General features: G+C 41.6%; 1 protein-coding gene across 1 annotated transcript in view; it reads left to right on the top strand.

Moving 5' to 3' along the window:
• LOC115170632 (relaxin receptor 1) overlaps positions 1-22,221 on the top strand; it is a 98,517-nt gene that overhangs the window by 34,746 nt on the left and 41,550 nt on the right. Inside the window, exon 3 of the mRNA XM_029726884.1 lies at positions 11,437-11,520. Coding sequence (XP_029582744.1) covers positions 11,437-11,520 — 84 coding nt within the window. The remainder of the gene's footprint in view (positions 1-11,436; positions 11,521-22,221) is intronic.

The following is a 22,221-nucleotide window of genomic DNA, read 5'->3' as shown; positions in this document are numbered from 1 at the left end:
CGTATATTTCTATCTGTACACAAGTGTGTTTACGTGCAACACCATTTTGAACACTTAGGTCTTACTCTATTGTATGGGTAAACAAACTTGTTATTTTCTCGAAAATAGAAGTGCAATCATGTTTGCTTGTTTGTACGACAAACTGCTATCTAGATCAGCTGTCACTGCACCATTCCCACCTGCTCTCAAATCCACCTCGTTAACTCCCCTCTTCATGTTCTAAGCCCCCTCACTCCCCACTATCTTCAATTGGATATAGAGAAGTAACGTTGTTACATCTCTACAGAATCCCAATGGGCTGTGGAAGCGCAATTGTTTGTAACACCTGGAGATACAGTATATACTGAACAAAAATATAAACGCAACAATTTCAAAGATTTTACTGAGTTACGGTTCATATAAGGAAATCAGTCAATTTAAATAAATAAATTAGGCCCTAATCTATGGATTTCACATGACTGATAATACAGGTATGCATCTGTTGGTCACAGATACCTTAAAATAAAGGTAGGGGCATGGATCAGAAAACCAATCAGTGTCTGGTGTGACCACCATTTGCCTCATGCAGCTTGAGACATTGCATCGTGTTGATCAGGCTGTTGATTGTGGAATGTTGTCCCACTCCTCTTCAATGGCTGGTGGGAGCTGGAACATGCTGTCCTACACGTCGATCCAGAGCATTCCAAACTTGTTCAATGGGTGACATGTCTGATGAGTATGCAGGCCGTGGAAGAACTGGGACATTTTCAGCTTCCAGGAATTTTGTATAGATCCTTTCAAAATGGGGCTGTGCATTAAGATGCTGAAACATGAGGTGATGGTGGCGGATGAATGGCCACGACAATGGGCCTCAGGATCTCATCACGATATCTCTGTGCATTGAAATTGCCATCGATAAAATGCAATTGTGTTCATTGTCCGTAGCTTATGCCTGCCCATACCATAACCCCACCACCAACATGGAGCACTCTGCTCACAACGTTGGCATCAGCAAACCACTCGCCCACACGACGCCATACACACTGTCTGCAATCTGCCATGTACAGTTGAAACCGGGATTCATTCATGAAGAGCACACTTCTCCAGCATGCCAGTGGCCATCAAAGGTGAACATTTGCCCACTGAAGTTTATTACAACACAGAACTGCAGTCAGGTCAAGAACCTGGTGTGGAAGACGAGCACGCAGATGAGCTTCCCTGAGACGGTTTCTGACAGTTTGTGCAGAAATTCTTTGGTTGTGCAAACCCACAGTTTCATTTGGTGTCCCGGTGGCTGGTCTCAGACCATCCCCCAGGTGAACAAGCCGGATGTGGAGGTCCTGGGCTGGCGTGGTTACACGTGGTTGTGAGGCCGTTTGGACATTCTGCCAAATTCTCTAAAATGACGTTGGAGGTGGCTTATGGTAGAGAAATTAACATTTGATTCTCCGGCAACAGCTTTGGTGCACATTCCTGCAATCAGCATGCCTATTGCATGCTCCCTCTCAACTTCAGACATCTGTGGCATTGTGTTGTGTGACAAAACTGCACACTTTAGAGTAACCTTTCATTGCTGTTTAATCTGATTATTGAAATGCCACACCTGTCAGGTGGATGGATTATCTTGGCAAAGGAGAAATGCTCACTAACAGGGCAGCAAACAAATTTGTGCACAACATTTTTGAGAAATAAGCTTTTTGTGCATATGGAACATTTCTGGGATCTTTTAATTCAGCTCATGAAACATGGGACTAACACTTTACATGTTGCGTTTATATTTTTGTTCAGTGGATATAATAAGTAAACTCAACAAACCACGTCTGTTTCAGAAGCTGACCACCTGGGCTGATCCAGCTTCTATTGCCAGTCTGCCACACTTATAACCAGTGGGTTTGACCAAGTGGGTGTTGCTCTGAGCCCTGCTTAAGACAAGCCTTAAGCCCTCCAGCGAGTGAAGGAAGGGAGGGGAGGGGGAGAAGGAGAGTATACTGCTCTTTGGCAACTGTCTTCCTTCCGCCAGGACAATGAAGCTTTGTTTTTAATTTATTTTAACATGTTTACGAGAGAGAATGAGCTATAACGTAGATGGCATGGACCTTGTCAATGTATATTTCACTCTCAATCAATTCACTGTGCTTCCTGCTGTGGCTTCCTGGAAGCAAAGCCCCCCCCTCACTCTCCCAAACAAGGTGGGATAGATTTAATTGAGATTGTCGAAATCCCTCCCCTTTACTCGAGGATGAATCAGAACCAATTGGTGGTGAACGGAAAGGCAGGGAAGCCATCCCTCTATATCTGCCTCACCATACTCCTGCATAATTGTAAATCCAAATCACACTTTTCCTTTGAACTTCATCTTCTTTCTTTCAAGTTGTTTTCATCCCCCCTTTCTTCTGTGTGCCAAACTCTCTCATCTTAGCCGCCTATGGTTCAGAGAGTCTCTCAAGGAGGTGGAGTGCATATAATCTTGATAATGTAAAATAGTGGCGTACATATGCTGCTAACTACTCTATAATTATGATTCATGTCTGGTGGCTGTGTGCTTCATTCTTTGCAGTTAGCATACAAACGGGTTGTTTTTTCCTCTATGCATGGTGGTATTATTTGATAGATTGGGAAACGTCTCGTCTGTGCAGAGGACCATGAGGTTTAGTAGGTGGCCATGTGTGCCACACAGATAGATGCTTTTGGTCCAAACTGTTTGGGGGAAATTAGATGAGTCATCCCCATTGTGAGGTTGGTTGTGTGTGTGTATGAGCGTAAGTGTTCACGAAAGTGTGTGTGTGTGTGTGTGTGTGATTAAGTGTGCACATGCATGTGTTTGTGTGCATGCGTGCTGTGTGTGTTTGTTTGTTTGCAAGAGGCAGACACCTTGAGGGTAACAGCATTGTTTGAGCTTTTACTGACCTCAAAACAGTTAATCATGTTGGGCTTCGGCCAGCACCATATCTCTTAGACTCCAGGCAACACACAGAGATGATACAGCTGTCTCACTGCACACTTAATAAAACATCATCACACAGTCGCTGTTTGTGCAGAGAGCAGACCATTGAGGCAATACAAAGTTGATTAGGATAACGGCACAATTATTCCAGCGCTCTCCCTTTGACAACTGATAATGACAAGCTCAACTTAATTGAATAAAGATCCAATTAACATAATCAGATTATTCTCCAACAAACATTATTTAGCATATTTAGCGTACATGTCCCAATGACTAGAGCATCTGGTGCAGTCCATTGAGATATGCATTTCCATGACCATCTGATTCTAATGGTTAGGTCTGAAGCCATAACGACTACAGACAGCTATGCAATGTGAAAAAGAAGAAAACATACTTCTCAGTCGAAGGATTCATAACCAGTGGGTAACAACTACGAATATTTACTTAATAATAGATCATTTGGTCACAAATCCGTGAAGAATTGGAAAGTCTTCAAAAGGATTGGACATTGTGGTTTTTGTAGTGGATTTTTAATATGCAAATGCCTTTGCCTGGCGCCATAAAGGAGAATGTCAGGAGAATAAAATGTGTTCAATTATCTTTACTATTGTCAGACTTATAGCTGGTGAAAATTCACACTGTCTTTAGAAACTCTGTTAATTACTAATCCTGCATCTGTCATCATTCTGCCATCAGAATGTACTTTTTTTTATGACACTCTTCTGTGAACATTAATATTGGAGAAACATTTTTCATCGTACTCTCCTGTCAACAGTAATATTAAAGAAACATTTTTCATCATACTCTCTTGTCATCAGTAATATTAAAGAAACATTTTTCATCATACTCTCTTGTCAACATTAATATTAAAGAAACATTTTTCATCATACTCTCCTGTCATCAGTAATATTGAAGAAACATTTTTCATCATACTCTCCTGTCAACATTAATATTGAAGAAACATTTTTCAAAGCAAAACGGTTTGGAAGTGTCTTTTTGCTGTGGCCCAGATGAGCCCAACTACTGTTTTGACAAGATGAAAGACGGCCCCAAACCAAATCATTTTGGGTCGGGTTGGGTGCCTCGGTGTCTGTCTGCAGCTAATGTATTGTGTGTGTGTGTGTGTGTGTGTGTGTGTGTGTGTGTGTGTGTGTGTGTGTGTGTGAATCTGTGCATTTAAGATGTGAGTCATATTCATATTTCACCCAAAACAGAAAGCAGATGAAACTTTGAAATTACAAAGAGAAATGACTCTTCAACTCTTCTGGGGACCTTGTTATGCCCTCATATATACACTACATGACCAAAAGTATGTGGACACCTGCTTGTCCAACATCTTATTCCGTAATCATGAGCAATAATATAGAGTTGGTCCCCCCTTTGCTACTATAACAGCCTCCACTCTTCTGGGAAGGCTTTCCACTAGATGTTGGAACAATGCTGCAGGTAATGCTTCCATTCAGCCACAAGAGCATTAGTGAGGTTGGGAACTGATGTTTGATAATTTGGCCTGGCTCGCAATCAGCGTTCCAATTCATCCCAAAGGTGTTTGATGGGGTTGAGGTCAGGGTTCTGTGCAGGCCAGTCAAGTTCTTCCACACCGATATCAACAAACCATTTCTGTATGGACCTCGCTTTGTGCACGTGGCATTGTCATGCTGAAACAGGAAAGGGCCTTCCCCAAACTATTGCCATAAAGTTGAAAGCACAGAATTGTCCAGAATGTCATTGTATGCTGTAGAGTTAAGATTTCCCTTCACTGGAACTAAGGGGCCTAGCCCGAACCATGAAAAACAGCCCCAGACCATTATTCCTCCTCCACCAAACTTTACAGTTGGCACTATGCATTCAGGCAGGTAGCGTTCTCCTGGCATCCGTCAAATCCAGATTAGTCTGTCGGACTGCCTGATGGTGAAGCGTGATTCATCACTCTAGACTCTAGAGAACGCATTTCCACTGCTACAGAGTCCAGTGGCGGCGAGCTTGACACCACTCCAGGTGACGCTTGGCGCATGGTGATCTTAGGCTTGTGTGCAGCTGCTCGGCTATGGAAACCCATTTCATGAAGCTCCCGACAAACCGTTCTTGTTCTGACGTTGCTTCCAGAGGCAGTTTGGAACTCGGTAGTGAGTGTTGCAACTGCAAACAGACGATTTTTGCACGCTACGCGCTTCAGCACTCGACTGTCCCGTTCTGTGAGCTTGTGCGGCCTATCACTTTGCAGCTGAGCTGTTGTTGCTCCTAGACATTTCCACTTCACAATAACAGCACTTACACTTGACCGGGGCAGCTCTAGCAGGGCAGAAATCTGACTAACTAACTTGTTGGAAAGGTGGCTTCCTATGCCAGTGCCATGTTGAAAGTCACTGAGCTCTTCAGTAAGGCCATTCTACTGCCAGTAGAATGTCTGTCTATGGAGATTGCATGTCTGTGTGCTCAATTGTATACACCTATCAGCAACGGGTGTGGCTGAAATAACGAAACTCCACTAATTTGAACGGGTATCCACATACTTTTGTATATATACTGCTCAAAAAAATAAGGGGACACTTAAACAACACATCCTAGATCTGAATGAAGGAAATAATCTTATTAAATACTTTTTTCTTTACATAGTTGAATGTGCTGACAACAAAATCACACAAATAATCAATGGAAATCCAATTTATCAACCCATGGAGGTCTGGATTTGGAGTCACACTCAAAATTAAAGTGGAAAACCACACTACAGGCTGATCCAACTTTGATGTAATGTCCTTAAAACAAGTCAAAATGAGGCTCAGTAGTGTGTGTGGCCTCCACGTGCCTGTATGACCTCCCTACAACGCCTGGGCATGCTCCTGATGAAGTGGCGGATGGTCTCCTGAGGGATCTCCTCCCAAACACCCGCCAACTCCTGGACAGTCTGTGGTGCAACGTGGCGTTGGTGGATGGAGCGAGACATGATGTCCCAGATGTGCTCAATTGGATTCAGGTCTGGGGAACGGGCGGGCCAGTCCATAGCATCAATGCCTTCCTCTTGCAGGAACTGCTGACACACTCCAGCCACATGAGGTCAAGCATTGTCTTGCATTAGGAGGAACCCAGGGACAACCGCACCAGCATATGGTCTCACAAGGGGTCTGAGGATCTCATCTCAGTACCTAATGGCAGTCAGGCTACCTCTGGCGAGCACATGGAGGGCTGTGCAGCCCCCCAAAGAAATGCCACCCCACACCATGACTGACCCACCGCCAAACCGGTCATGCTGGAGGATGTTGCAGGCAGCAGAACGTTCTCCACGGCATCTCCAGACTCTGTCACGTCTGTCACGTGCTCAGTGTGAACCTGCTTTCATCTGTGACGAGCACAGGGCGCCAGTGGCGAATTTGCCAATCTTGGTGTTCTCTGGCAAATGCCAAACGTCCTGCACGGTGTTGGGCTGTAAGCACAACCCCCACCTGTGGACGTCGGGCCCTCATACCACCCTCAGGAGTCTGTTTCTGACCGTTTGAGCAGACACATGCACATTTGTGGCCTGCTGGAGGTCATTTTGCAGGGCTCTGGCAGTGCTCCTCCTGCTCCTCCTTGCACAAAGGCAGAGGTAGCGGTCCTGCTGCTGGGTTGTTGCCCTCCTACGGTCTCCTCCACGTCTCCTGATGTACTGGCCTGTCTCCTGGTAGCGCCTCCATGCTCTGGACACTACGCTGACAGACACAGCAAACCTTCTTGCCACAGCTCGCATTGATGTGCCATCCTGGATGAGCTTCACTACCTGAGCCACTTGTGTGGGTTGTAGACTCCGTCTCATGCTACCACTAGAGTGAAAGCACCGCCAGCATTCAAAAGTGACCAAAACATCAGCCAGGAAGCATAGGAACTGAGAAGTGGTCTGTGGTGCAGAACCACTCCTTTATTGGGGGTGTCTTGCTTATTGCCTATAATTTCCACCTGTTGTCTATTCCATTTGCACAACAGCATGTGAAATTTATTGTCAATCAGTGTTGCTTCCTAAGTGGACAGTTTGATTTCACAGAAGTGTGATTGACTTGGAGTTACATTGTGTTGTTTAAGTGTTACCTTTATTTTTTTGAGTAGTGTATTTATTTTATTATTTTACCTTTATTTAACTAGGCAAGTCACTTAAGAACAAATTCTTATTTTCAATGACGGCCTAGGAACAGTGGGTTAACTGCCTTTGTTCAGGGGCAGAACGGTGTATTTTTACCTTATTTTTAGCTTGGCGATTTGATCTTGCAACCTTTCAGTTTCTAGTCCAGCGCTGTAACCACTAGGCTACCTGCCGCCCCATATATAGTGTATATCTTGCATTTTTTGTTTGTGAATACAAGATTTCATCATGAATTTATAAGGAGCCTGTTATCTAAAGCAATGGAATTGAATTAAGCAAAGAAAAAGGAAGAATATGCAAGGACTTCTTTGTTGTGATCTTTGAACATAAAGAGAAAACAGAGTATCACAACAACAGATTATCAACAACGACCATTCATTTTCAACAATAAAGTTTTGTCCAATGCAGTAATAAAAAGGAAAAGAAATGTGGTACCCAATAAAAGTAAAATGTGAGTGCACTCAATTATCTCGGTTCAGTTCATTCCACAATGTACCAGTCAAATGTCCCTCTATAGAGATGAGGCAACAATGATGATCGTAGAATCTGTAGATGATGAGCCTCTGTAAATGGCCAAGAAGTTTGCAGAAGATGGCATGTGGCGCTGGTGCTGTCGAATCAAAGGGGGGGTTACAAAATGCACATGTAGTGATAGCAAATGCTAAACATTCTAAAAATCTAAATGATCATCACTCTCAAAGTCATAGATGCTTATGTCAATATCCTGACTGGTTTTAGATCGTAAATATCATGTACACCTTTGTTATTCATCAAGACAGGCATATAATTTAGCTAGCATAAAGCTAACTCACCAGGATTCTCTGTTCATAAGTGTCTAAGGAAAATATACGATTACCCTCTGGTTCAGCTCACTCTGATTATCTAAGCACTTGATTATGCTGTAGTAGTAAATATATACTTTACAACTTTGTTTCCAGTAAGTTATCCAAGTTATCAATGTTCAATATTTCTAGGTTTCTTTCTGCTTCAAAGTTCTCAGTTCGTGGACGCTCTCTCCAAAGGCAAGAGGGAAAAGAGCGAGATCAGCACGACAGCAAAATACGTTCAGACACCAGGGGTCGCTAAAGAAGTTATAGACTGTCTTGTTTTGTGAAAACATTAGGGAATGTCTAAAATAACATGGGCTGCAGAAGGATACAGCATCAGTTTCTAAGATCAGTGTCTACAAACTGTCTGTGTGGGAACAACCTCAGAGATGTCAACCTTTGTTCATTGAATTACTTTTGCTATTAAAATGAGTTACAAGGAGAACAGTAGGGATTGAATGTTCCACCTTAAACACCCTCAAGACTTCCATATCTCAATGAGTTTTCATTTTAGGGTGATTTTGCAAATAGGGGACTTTTTGTGTCTCAGTGCTAGATTTTTCGGATTAAATGTGAATTTAGACGTTTTTATTTCACATCCATTAAGTAGAGACTAAAATTGTCCTGTGTGACACCCATACTTTTGACATTCTACTATGTACAGTATTACACTTACAAAAGTCTTTATAATTAGAAAATATTTAATGCATCTGTTTAAAAAAATATTAAAATAAATGGAAACTATATACATATTAGATGTGTATAAGCCATTTGTTAATTTTTTTTTACACAAAATACAGTCGTGTCTAAGTTTTGGGTCATTACCACCACGACAAGCGTCATGATAATAACGTTTTTTTCAAAAGTTTGTGTTCTTGGTTACCATGGATGTAAATAGTGACTGGAGCACATGGATGTCATGGAGGGAGATTCACATTTTTATGCTGGGAAATGATAGAAAAATAAAGGTAAATATGACTTGAGAAGATAATATTTTATTGTACGTCATTACCAAATAGGCTATAATTTCATTAAATTATGTAAGATTTTAGGAATTATGTTTTCATTATTCATATTTAGGATACATTGTATGCTAGCTGTTCAACTGGAGATAGCATGCTAGAATCCCTGCTATTTATGACCAAATACTGTAAAAATGTCATTCCCAAATGTATTAGTTCATACATTAAACATGTATAACTGTGACAAAATTGTATTTTTCATCAGTTGTTTTATGAAATGTAATTTCCACCACATTGTCATTACCACAATGCTAAGTCATTACCATCACGGTACATATTTGAGGAAAAGTTGTATTAAATTACAATTGATATTGATGATTTTTACCATATGGGAACCTTATATGCATGTTCTTAAGATAATTCCTAAAATAATGTAAAATATTAAGATTTTGATTTGGTAAATACATGTTTCTGAGTATCATCAAGGCATGTATAGACATTTAGACTTGACAATGATGAATACATATAAATAAAACTTACAAATAGTAATAACAAATCATGTGAAATGTTATATAAAATACCTTAGTCACAATTTCTGTCATTTCCTTTTCATGTAAAATCGCACATTTTATGACGTAGTGGTAATGTTATTTCCCCTTGGGCATTTGGGTAAATCGATAAAAATCTTTCTATTCTTAAAAAGTATGGTCTCAGCCACTATTAGATCTTGTTTCCAGACAGAGTGAAGAAAATATTCAGATAGATAAAAAGCATTTTCAAGAGGTTTCATTTTCAAAAACATTTAACATCCAAAAGTGCCCGTGTTTGCAAAATCAACCGTTAATTCATTTTTAGCTCCTTACAGTGCATTGATTTGCTGTGATAATGCCATGGGCAGGAAGTCACTGATATGGCTATATTGAATTAAAAGTTTGAAATGAATAAGACTGAGTTTATTAACTCTTTAGACGAGGAAAAACATAACATTCTGATGACAGTCACTCATAACTTTAATATTACTTGGTTTTGAAAGGATGTCTGACACTATTTGAAAAGGTGGTACAGGTTTCCATAGCAGTAGAGTTGAGTGCTGTTTCAGCGCTGCCATTGTGTGTGAATGTGTCCCTATACACCATATGAGTATGCAAATCACAATCACATGTAGTATTGAGTATAAGTGGCCTTGCATGATATTTTCATAATGAAATAATGTATTTGTGACCGTGCTCTCCACAGGGAATTTTTTGAACCTAATAGCAAATCCACTGAACAAAGACAATTAAATAGTTCCACATGTTGGAAATAATAACTTGAACATGTGTTTTAGAAATCTGTTGTTGAATGGTATACCTTGATTTAACGTGTTAGTGTCAATGCACTACAAGAAAGTTATTGAACGTGTAGCAACCAAGCCCACAAACCACTGGATCTTATTAAAAGCCTTAAAATAAGTTTAGCTCAACAAAACAGGGAGATAGTTGCTCATGCCGCAAATAATTGACATATGGTTTAAAAAATGCATTTGCTGATTGATTTCAACTGTTGTTGAACAGTACACTTTCACCTGACCCATGATGAGATGAGATACAGCCTCCGTGTCATGATGATATTTTAAAGGTCAACTATTGGGATTCCGTAGTGCAAACTCTCCTGGGTAGCTACCATTTTAATCATGGGAAGAGCTCAGCAGTTCAGCCATGCGACGTGATATGGGTTGAGGAAGGTATTTTTCACTCAAACTACGTGGAGGGTTTTATTGGTCTAATTAATATCAGTAGGATGTAAGTATGTCACATCCATTTGGGCATGAAACTGGTGCGTGAAGCCAGGATACAGAGGAGGTTGTTACTCACTGAAAGACCATACTGATCCCCATAGCAAATAGCCAAAGAAAGCCCATAGCTTTAAGGCCCTAACTTGAATGTTATCACTGAAGCAGAAAATCAATGCTGAACTTTTGAAATCTGTGAAACTTGTGATTGATGATGCTGCATTAGGTTGGAAGGCAGCTAAAACAGCACATCCATTTGCACTGGTAATGAGGAAGCTGTTAGAAATGACACATTTTCCTTGTAAACATAATTACTTCTTTCTGTGTTTAATATTTTTAAACAGATCTATTGAGATGGATTAACCTAAAGGCTTGTAGTATTTATATCGGCAAACCCAAACTTCATTCCAGATTGATCTACCGAAATAGGCAATCTATTTATCTTCTCATGGTTCAACGAATGAGCCCTGGAAAGCCTGGCCCCAGATCTGTTAGTGTTCCTGCCAACTTCATTGCTGTCATTGTCAAGCCAAACATGGCAGCTCCAAATGGAGTTGGCAAGAGAGTAGAAACAGATTGACATCAAGGCTAAGCCCCAGACTTATTGAGGGAGAATCTACAGTGTCAAAACTTGAAGCCTACTGGCTAGGTTATGGATATCAAGCTGATGCCAGGCTGACAGTAGTTTATTCCTGCTGTCTTGAAGAAGGCATTAAATGACACCTTGGCCTGCACGCCTAAATTATTAATAAAAGTGTGATACAACATTGATGTTTTCTGTAGGGTTTTACTTTGTATTATTTCTGACCAGTATAATAATGTGTTGATATTTTGTTTCCTAGGAGATAACAACGGATGGCCCCATCTTTTTGACAAGTATTTTGGGATGCCCATCATCGACATCGGGACCAAGTCCGATAAATGCTGTAAGTATATGAAAGTTATCCTTTTACTGCATTGGGCTAAATCAGGGTCACACAGAGTGTTTCTTGGTAGTCTTAAACAAATCAACATTGTTACAAAAGTATACACCTCACACATGGTTATGAGCTTTAAAAAAAGAAGACACCTGTACCATGTCAGATAAAGATATTTTGAGTTTGCATCCCAATATTACACTTAATATACTGTACCAGTCAAAGGTTTGGACACACCTACTCATTCAAGGGTTTTTCTTTATTTTTACTATTTTCTACATTGTAGAATAATAGTGAAGATACCACAACTATGAAATAACACATATAGAATCATGTAGTAACCAAAAAAGTGTTAAACAAATCAAAATATATTTTAGATGCTTCAAAGTAGCCACCCTTTGCCTTGATGACAGCTTTGCACACTCTTGGCATTCTCTCAACGAGCATCACCTGGAATTCATTTCTAACAGTCTTGAAGGAGTTCTCACATATGCTGAGCACTTGTTGGCTGCTTTTACTTCACTCTGCGATCCAACTCCCAAACCATCTCAACTGGGTTGAGGTCGGGTGATTGTGGAGGCCAGGTCATCTGATGCAGCACTCTCTCCTTCTTGGTCAAATAGCCCTTAAACAGCCTGGAGGTGTGTTGGGTCATTCTCCTGTTGAAAAACAAATGATAGTCCCACTAAGCGCAAACCTGATGCGATGGCGTATCGCTGCAGAATGCTCTGGTAGCCATGCTGGTTAAGGGTGCCTTGAAATCTAAATAAATCACTGACAGTGTCACCAGCAAAGCACCCCCACACCATCACGCCTCCTCCTCCATGCTTCACGGTGGAAACCACACATGCAGAGATCATCCGTTCACCTATTCTGCATCTCACAAAGACACAGCGGTTGGGACCAAAAATCTGACATTTGGACTCATCAGACCAAAGGACAGATTTCCACCGGTCTAATGTCCATTGCTCGTGTTTCTTAGCCCAAGCAAGTCTCTTCTTATTGGTGTCCTTTTAGTAGTGGTTTCTTTTGCAGCAATTCAACCACGAAGTCCTGATTCACACAGTCTCCTCTGAACAGTTGATGTTAGGATGTGTCTGTTACTTGAACTCAGTGAAGCATTTATTTGGGATGCAAATTCTGAGGCTGGTAACTCTAACTCTGCAGCAGAGGTAACTCTGGGTCTTCCTTTCCTGTGACGGTCCTCATGAGACCAGTTTCATCATAGCGCTTGATGGTTTTTGCAACTGCACTTAAAGAAACGTTCAAAGTTCTTGAAATTGTCCGCATTGACTGACATTCATGTCTTAGTAATGATGGACTGTCATTTCTCTTTACTTATTTGAGCTGTTCTTGCCACAATATGGACTTGGTCTTTTACCAAATAGGACTATCATCTGTATACAACCCCTATCTTGTCAGAACACAACTGATTGGTTCAAACTTATTACAAAGGAATGAAATTCCACAAATTAACTTTTAACAAGGCATACATGTTAATTGAAATGCATTCCAGGTGACTACCTCATGAAGCTGGTTGAGAGAATGCCAAAGGTATGCAAAGCTGTCATCAAGGCAAAGGGTGGCTACTTTGAAGAATCTCAAATATTAAATATATTTTGATTTGTTTAACACTTTTTTGGTTACGTGTTATTTCATAGTTTTGATGTCTTCACTATTATTCTACAATGAAGAAATAGTAAAAATAAAGAAAAACCCTTGAATGAGTAAGTGTGTCCAAACTTATGACTTGTACTGTACGTCACTGTCACATGTGCTCCCTCTCCGGCCTCTAGGTCACCAGGCTGCTGATTATTGCGTACACCTGTCACCAACATCGCGTGCATCAGTGCCTCATGACACTCACCTGGACTCCATCACCTCCTTGATTACCTGCCCTATTTATGTCACTCCCTTTGGTTCCTTCCCCAGGCGTTATTGTTTCAGTTTCATGTGTGCTGTTCGTGTTTCTTGTTTTGTATTATGTTCCATTTATGTATTAAATATTCACTCCCTGTACTTGCTTCCCAACTCTCAGTGCAGCGCACTCGTTACAATCACAGAAGACTGAAATATAACAAAACCGTTTGACATAGAAACACTGGATTTTTGTTGTTAATTTTTTTTAAATTAATAATTGTGAAAATATTAATCACATTCCACCCATGAGGCCACTAGGTCATTTGACTGCAGGAAAGGGCTAGTCAGTGTACTCTGCCTTGCCTTGTTCCAATATCCATTATGCTTATGACAGGTAAGTTGGGTAAAATGTATTCAAGAACCAATGAGCAAGTATATTAGTGCAGAATGACAACCTACCTACTGGATCAGTAGGTTTGAATAAAACAAATATCCATCCATCTTTTTTTGTGGCAGTTTTATGATAACTTCACAATTCAGCAGTCTAGAGGAACATTTCTTGAAGACTTCCTGAGAGGAATACTACCAAGCAAATACACATAGACAGTGCATTCGGAAAGTATTCAGACCCCTTCCCTTATTTCACATTTTGTTACGTTACAGCCTTATTCTAAAATGAATTAAATACATTTTTGCCTCATCAGTCTACACACAATACCCCATAATGACAAAGCGAAAACAGCTTTTTTGAAATGTTTGAACATCTATAAAAAAACAGAAATGCCTTATAAGTATTCAGACCTTTTGCTATTAGACTCGAAATTGAGCTCAGGTGCATCCTGTTTCCATTGATCATCCTTGAGATGTTTCTACAACTTGATTGGCGTCCACCTGTGGTAAATTCAATTGATTGGACATGATTTTTTTGATTGGATATTATTTTTACACTGTCACCCCAGGAAATCATAAGTCTTATTACATACAGCCGGGAGGAACTATTGGATATAAGAGAAACGTCAACTTACCAACATTACAACCAGGAACACGACTTTCCCGAAGCGGATCCTCCTTTTGGACCACCACCCAGGACAATGGATCGGATCCCAGTAGGCAACCCAAAACAACGGCGCCGAAGAAGGGGCAGACGGAGCAGTCTTCTGGTCAGGCTCCGTAGACGGGCACATCGCTCACCGCTCCCGAGTATACTACTTGCCAATGTCCAGTCTCTTGACAGCAAGGTAGACGAAATTCGAGCAAGGGTTGCCTTCCAGAGAGCCATCAGAGATTGTAACATTCTCTGTTTCACGGAAACTCACTCGGGATAGGTTATCAGAGTCGGTACAGCCACCCGGTTTCTTCACACATTGCGCCGACAGAAACAAACATCTCTCTGGTAAGAAGAAGGGCGGGGGTGTATGCCTTATGATTAATGAGTCGTGGTGTGATCAAAACAACATACAGGAACTCAAGTCCTTTGGTTCACCTGACCTAGAATTCCTTACAATCAAATGCTGACCGCATTCTCTACCAAGAGAATTTCGATTATAATCACAGCCGTGTATATCCCCCCCCAAGCAGACACTTCGACGGCCCTGAAATAACTTCATTTGACTCTATGTAAACTGGAATCCACATATCCTGAGGCTGCATTTATTGTAGCTGGGGATTTTAACAAGGCTAATCTGAAAACAAGGCTCCTTAAATTTTATCAGCATATCAAATGCGCGACCCGGGCTGGCAAAATTCTGGATCATTGCTGCTCTGACTTCCGCGACGCATACAAAACCCTCCTTCACCCTCCTTTCGGCAAATCTGACCATGACTCCATTTTGTTGCTCCCAGCCTATAAACATAAACGAAATCAGGAAACGCCCGTATTCAGGTCGTTCAACGCTGGTCCGACCAATCTGATTCCACGTTTCAAGATTGCTTCGATCACGTGGTCTGGGACATGTTCCGGATAGCATCGGACAACAACATTGATGTATATACTGACTCAGTGTGCGAGTTTATTAGCAAGTGCACCGGTGATGTTGTACCCACGGTGACTATTAAAACCTTCCCCAACCAGAAACCGTGGATTGATGGCAGCATTCACGCAAAACTGAAAGTGCAAACGACTGCTTTTAATCAGAAACATGACCAAATACAAACAGTGTAGCTATTCCCTCCGCAAAGCAATCAACCAACTAAGCGGCAGTTTAGAGACAAAGTAGAGTCGCAATTCAATGGCTCAGACACGAGACGTATGTGGCAGGGTCTACAGTCAATAACGGATTACAAAAAGAAAACCAGCTCAGTCACGGACACTGATGTCTTGCTCCCAGAAAAACTAAACAACTTCTTTGCTCGCTTTGAGGACAACACAGTACCACTGACACGGCCCACTACCAAAACCTGTGGGCTCTCCTTCACCACAGCCAACGTGAGTAAAACATTTAAATGTGTTAACCCTCGCAAGGCTGCCGTCCCAGACGGCATTGCAAGAAGCGTCCTCAGAGCATGCGCAGACCAGCTGGCTGGTGTGTTTACGGACATATTCAATCAATCGCTATCCCAGTCTGCTGTTCCCACATGCTACAGGAGGGCCACCATTGTTCCTGTTCCCTAGAAAGCTAAGATAACTGAGCTAAACGACTATCGCCCCGTAGCACTCACTTTGGTCATCACAAAGTGCTTTGAGAGACTAGTCAAGGATCATATCACCTCCACCCTACCGGACACCCTAGACCCACTCCAATTTGCTTACCGCCCCAAAAAGTCCACAGACGATGCAATCACAATCACACTGCACACTGCCCTAACCCATCTGGACAAGAGAAATACCTATGTAAGAATGCTGTTCATCGATTACAGCTCAGCATTTAACACCATAGTACCCTCCAAACTCGTCATTAAGCTCGAGACCCTGGGTCTCGACCCCGCCCTATGCAACTGGGTCCTGGACTTTCTGACGGGCCGTCCCTAGGTGGTGAGGGTAGGAAACAACATCTCCACCCCGCTGATGCTCAATACTGGGGCCCCACAAGGGTGCGTTCTCAGCCCTCTCCTGTACTCCCTGTTCACCCATGACTGTGTGGCCATGCATGGGTCCAACTCAATCATCAAGTTTACACACAACACTACAGTGGTAGGCTTGATTACCAACAACGACGAGACGGCCTACAGGGAGGAGGTGAGGACCCTCGGAGTGTGGTGTCAGGAAAATAACCTCACACTCAACGTCAACAAAACAAAGGAGATGATCATGGACATCAGGAAACAGCAGATGGAGCACCCCCTTATCCACATCGATGGGACAGTAGTGAAGAAGGTGGAAAGCTTTAAGTTCCTCGGCGTACACATCACGGACAAACTGAAATGGTCCACCCACACAGACAGCGTGGTGAAGAGGGCGCAACCGCGCCTCTTCAACCTCAGGAGGCTGAAGAAATTTGGCTTGTCACCAAAAACACTCACAAACTTTTACAGATGCACAATCGAGAGCATCCTGTCAAGCTGTATCACCGCCTGGTACGGCAACTGCTCTACCCACAACCGTAGGGCTCTCTAGGGGGTAGTGAGGTCTGCACAACGCATCACTGGGGGCAAACTACCTGCCCTCCAGGACACCTACACCACCCGATGTCACAGGAAGGCCAAAAAGATCATCAAGGACAACAACCACCCGGGCCACTGCCTGTTCACCCCGTTATCATCCAGAAGGCGAGGTCAGTACAGATGCATCAAAGCTGGGACCGAGAGACTGAAAAACAGCTTCTATCTCAAGGCCATCAGACTGCTAAACAGCCATCACTAACATTGAGTGGCTGTTGCCAACATACTGACTCAAATCTCTAGCCACTTTTATTACATCCAATTTGTAATTATTAATGTATCACTAGTCACTTTAAACAATGCAACTTTATATAATGTTTACATAACCTACATTTCTCATCTCATATGTATATACTGTACTCTATACCATCTACTGCATCTTGCCTATGCCGTTCAGCCATCGCTCATCCATATATTTATATGTACATATTCTTATTAATTCCTTTACACTTGTGTGTATAAGGTAGTTAGTTGTTGTGAAATTGTTAGATTACTTGTTAGATATTACTGCATGGTCGGAACTAGAAGCACAAGCATTTCGCTACACTTGCATTAACATCTGCCAACCATCTGTATGTTACCAATAAAATTTTATTTGATTTTATTTTATTTGGAAAGGCACACACCTGTTTTATATATATATATATTTTTAAATTTTATTTCACCTTTATTTAACCAGGTAGGCAAGTTGAGACTGCGACCTGGCCAAGATAAGGCAAAGCAGTTCGACACATATAACAACACAGAGTTACACATGGAGTAAAACAAACATACAGTCAATAAACCAGTAGAAAAATAAGTCTATATACAATGTGAGCAAATGAGGTGAGATAAGGGAGGTAAAGGCAATAAATAGGCCATGGTGGCGAAGTAAATACAATATAGCAATTAAAACACTGCAATGGTAGATTTGACAGTAGATGAGTGTGCAAAGTAGAAATACTGGGGTGCAAAGGAGCAAAATAAATAAATACAGTAGGGGAAGAGGTAGTTGTTTGGGCTATTTATAGATGGGCTATATACAGGTGCAGTGATCTGTGAGCTGCTCTGACAGTTGGTGCTTAAAGCTAGTGAGGGAGATAAGTGTTTCCAGTTTCAGAGATTTTTGTAGTTCGTTCCAGTCATTGGCAGCAGAGAACTGTATAAGTTAATATGTTAATATATATATATATATATAAGGTCCCACAGTTGACAGTGGATTTCAGAGAAAAAACCAAGCCATGAGGTTCTCCGTAGAGCTCCGAGATAGGATTGTGTCGGGGCACAGATCTGGGATAGGGTACCAAAACATTTCTGCAGAATTGAAGGTCCCCAAGAACACAGTGTCCTACATCACTTTAAAATGGAAGTTTGGAACCACCAAGAGTCTTCCTAGAGCTTGCCGGGCCTTGGTCAGGGAGGTGATCAAGAACCCGATGGTCACTCTGACAGAACTCCAGAGTTCCTCTGTGGAGATGGGAGAAACTTCCAGAGGAACAACAATCTCTGCAGCACTCCACCAGTCAGGCCTTTATGGTAGAGTAGCTAGACGGTAGCCACTCCTCAGTAAAAGGCATATGACAGCCCGCTTGGAGTTTGCCAAAAGGCACCTAAAGGACTCTCGGACCATGAAAAACAAGATTCTCTGGTCTGATGAATCCAAGATTGAACTCTTTGGCCTGAATGCCAAGCGTCACGTCTGGAGGAAACCTGGCACCATCCCTACGGGGAAGCATGGTGGTGGCAGCATCATGTTGTGGGGATGTTTTTCACAGACAGGGACTGGGATACTAGTCAGGATTGAGGGAAAGATGAACGGAGCAAAGTACAGAGAGATCCTTGATGAAAACCTGCTCCAGAGCGCTCAGGAGCTCAGAATGGGGCAAGGATTCACCTTCCAACAGGACATTGACTCTAATGCACACAGCCAAGACAACGCAGGAGTGACTTTGTGTCAAACTCGTCTGAATGAATGGACCAAGGCGCAGCGTACCTAGAGTTCCACACGTTTAATAAATATGAAACTCACCAAAAACAATACAGAAGAAAACGAAACGTGACGTTCTGGACTGCTCACAGGCAGCTACACAAAAACAAGATCCCACAATCACAGGTGGGAAAAAGGGCTGCCTAAGTATGATCCCCAATCAGAGACAATGCTAAACAGCTGCCTCTGATTGGGAACCATACTAGGCCAACAAAAAAATAGAGACACAGATTTGCCCACCCAAGTCACACCTGACCTAACAAAATAGAGAATAAAAAAGTCTCTCTAAGGTCAGGGTGTGACACTTTGGGACAAGTCTCTGAATGTCCTTGAGTGGCCAAGCCAGAGCCTGGACTTAAACCAGATCTAACATCTCTGGAGAGATCTGAAAATAGCTGTGCAGTGACACTCCCCATACAACCTGGCAGAGCTTGAGAGGATCTGCAGAGAAGAATGGGAGAAACTCCCCAAATACAGGTGTGCCAAGCTTGTAACATCATACCCAAGAAGACTCGAGGCTGTAATCGCTGCCAAAGGTGCTTCAATAAAGTACTGAGTAAAGGGTCTGAATACTTACAGTTGAACTCAGAAGTTTACATACACCTTAACCAAATACATTTAAACTCGTTTTTTTGCAATTCCTGACATTTAATCGTAGTAAAAATGTCCTGTCTTAGGTCAGTTAGGATCACCACTTTATTTTAAGAATGTGAAATGTCAGAATAATAGTCGAGAGAATGATTTATTTCAGCTTTTATTTCTTTCATTACATTCCCAGTGGGTCAGAAGTTTACATACACTCAATTAGTATTTGGTAGCATTGCCTTTAAATTGTATAACTTGGGTAAAACGTTTCGGGTAGCTTTCCACAAGCTTCCCACAATAAGTTGGGTGAATTTTGGCCCATTCCTCCTGACAGAGCTGGTGTAACTGAGTCGTTCTGCCCACAAATTCAGTTCTGCCCACAAGCTTTAACTTCCTGACTGATGTCTTGAGATGTTGCTTCAATATATCCACATAATTTTCCTCCCTCATGATGCCATCTATTTTGTGAAGTGCACCAGTCACTCCTGCAGCAAAGCACCCCCACAACATGATGCTACCACCCCCTGCGCTTCATGGTTGGGATGGTGTTCTTCGGCTTGCAAACATAACGACGGCCATTATGGTCAAACAGTTATATTTTTCTTTCATCAGACCAGAGGACATTTCTCCAAAAAGTACAATCTTTGTCCCCATGTGCAGTTGCAAACCGTAGTCTGGCTTTTTAATGGCGGTTTTGGAGCAGTGGCTTCTTCCTTGCTCAGCGCCTTTCAGGTTATGTCGATTATAGGACTCGTTTTACTGTGGATATAGATACTTTTGTACCTGCTTTCTCCAGCATCTTCACAAGGTCCTTTGCTGTTGTTCTGGGATTGATTTGCACTTTTCCCACCAAAGTACGTTCATCTCTAGGAGACAAGCAAAGAGGCACTGAGTTTGAAGGTTGGCCATGAAATACATCCACAGGTACACCTCCATTTGACTCAAATTATGTCAATTAGCCTACCAGAAGCTTCTAAAGCCATGATATCATTTTCGGGAATTTTCCAAGCTGTTTAAAGGCACAGTCAACTTAGTGTATGTTAACTTCTGACCCATTGGAATTGTTATACAGTGAATTATAAGTGAAATAGTCTGTCTGTAAACAATTGTTGGAAAAATTACTTCTGTCATGCACAAAGTAGACGTCCTAACCGACTTGCCAAAACTATAGTTTGTTAACAAGAAATTTGGAGAGTGGTTGAAAAATCAGTTTTAATGACTCCAACCTAAGTGTATGTAAACTTCCGACTTTAACTGTATGCAAATGTAATATTTCAGTTTTGTATTTTTAATACATTTGCAAAAATTTCTAAAACCTCTGTACCGTGGGTCTATCTTCTGCTGATGCACAGTGAATTGAATATTCACTTCAGATTATTTATTGGACATCCATGTAATGTTTGTTTGTCTGGACTGAATTCTGTTCATAGACTCTGTGATTAAAAAACTTATGCAGACAGTGAAAGCTATTACATTGCCAATTATAATAATAAAAACCTGTCCCACATGCTCTATAATTGTTTACAGCACTCAATAATTGTTTACTGCATATATTTTAGTTTATGTAGATTCAGAAGCTGTTAAGACTCATAAAGTGAATGTAATATCAGAGACCTTGAATGGTTGCTTTTTTCTTGCTGTTGTAACTTCCACCGAGGGTATCATATCTCAAATCAAATCAAATCAAATGTTATTTGTCACGTACTCATGGTTGGCAGATGTTAATGCGAGTGTAGCGAAATGCTTGTGCTTCTAGTTCCGACCATTGAGTAATATCTAACAAGTAATCTAACCATTTCACAACAACTACCTTATACACACAAGTGTAAAGGAATGAATAAGAATATGTACATAAAAATATATGGATGAGCGATGGTCGAACGGCATAGGCAAGATGCAGTAGATGGTATAGAGTACAGTATATCCATATAGGATGAGTATTATAGGGTATGTAAACATTATATAAAGTGGCATTGTTTAAAGTGGCTAGTGATACATTTATTACATCCAATTTATAATGATTAAAGTGGCTAGAGATTTGAGTCAGTATGTTGGCAGCAGCCACTCAATGTTAGTGATGGCTGTTTAACAGTCTGATGGCCTTGAGAGAGAAGCTGTTTTTCAATCTCTTGGTCCCAGCTTTGATGGACCTGTACTGACCTCGCCTTCTGGATGGTAGCGGGGTGAACAGGCAGTGGCTCGGGTGGTTGTTGTCCTTGATGATCTTTTTGGCCTTCCTGTGACATCGGGTCTATAAGAAGCTGCTTCAAGTAAAATGTTACTGTTACTTCATCGTTAAAGGTAGAGTCAGTGATTCACCTGATTCACAAAGTAAACAGCAATATTAAGCCGACTTCCGTAAAAGCTATGAGTGTGAAGTGCACGGCTACACTTCTCCACTGTTTTGGTCCTGCAGTTGTTCCGTTGCAACAGAGTAAAGCACACCTGTGCATGCCTCACGATATGCTGTTGCGGTGACCCTATTACCGCCATACCGGCGGTCAGTAGTCATGAGTAGTCAAATTCCATGTGATAGTTTAGTCACGGTAATTAGTGTTCTCCAAGCTCTGATGCTGCTGATGGTCATTAGTAGCCAACCAAACTTGCTAACTGCCTGGTACTTAGCTCTCTACTGTCCCTCTAAACACTCTGACATCAATACAAATGTTATCGAAAATCGAATCAAACCCTTCATGAGAGCC

The sequence above is a fragment of the Salmo trutta genome, chromosome 3 (assembly GCF_901001165.1).
Source record: "Salmo trutta chromosome 3, fSalTru1.1, whole genome shotgun sequence".
NCBI classification, from domain to species: domain Eukaryota; kingdom Metazoa; phylum Chordata; class Actinopteri; order Salmoniformes; family Salmonidae; genus Salmo; species Salmo trutta.
The sequence above is the reverse complement of the archived record's forward strand: the minus strand, read 5'-3'. Positions and strand labels throughout refer to the sequence as shown.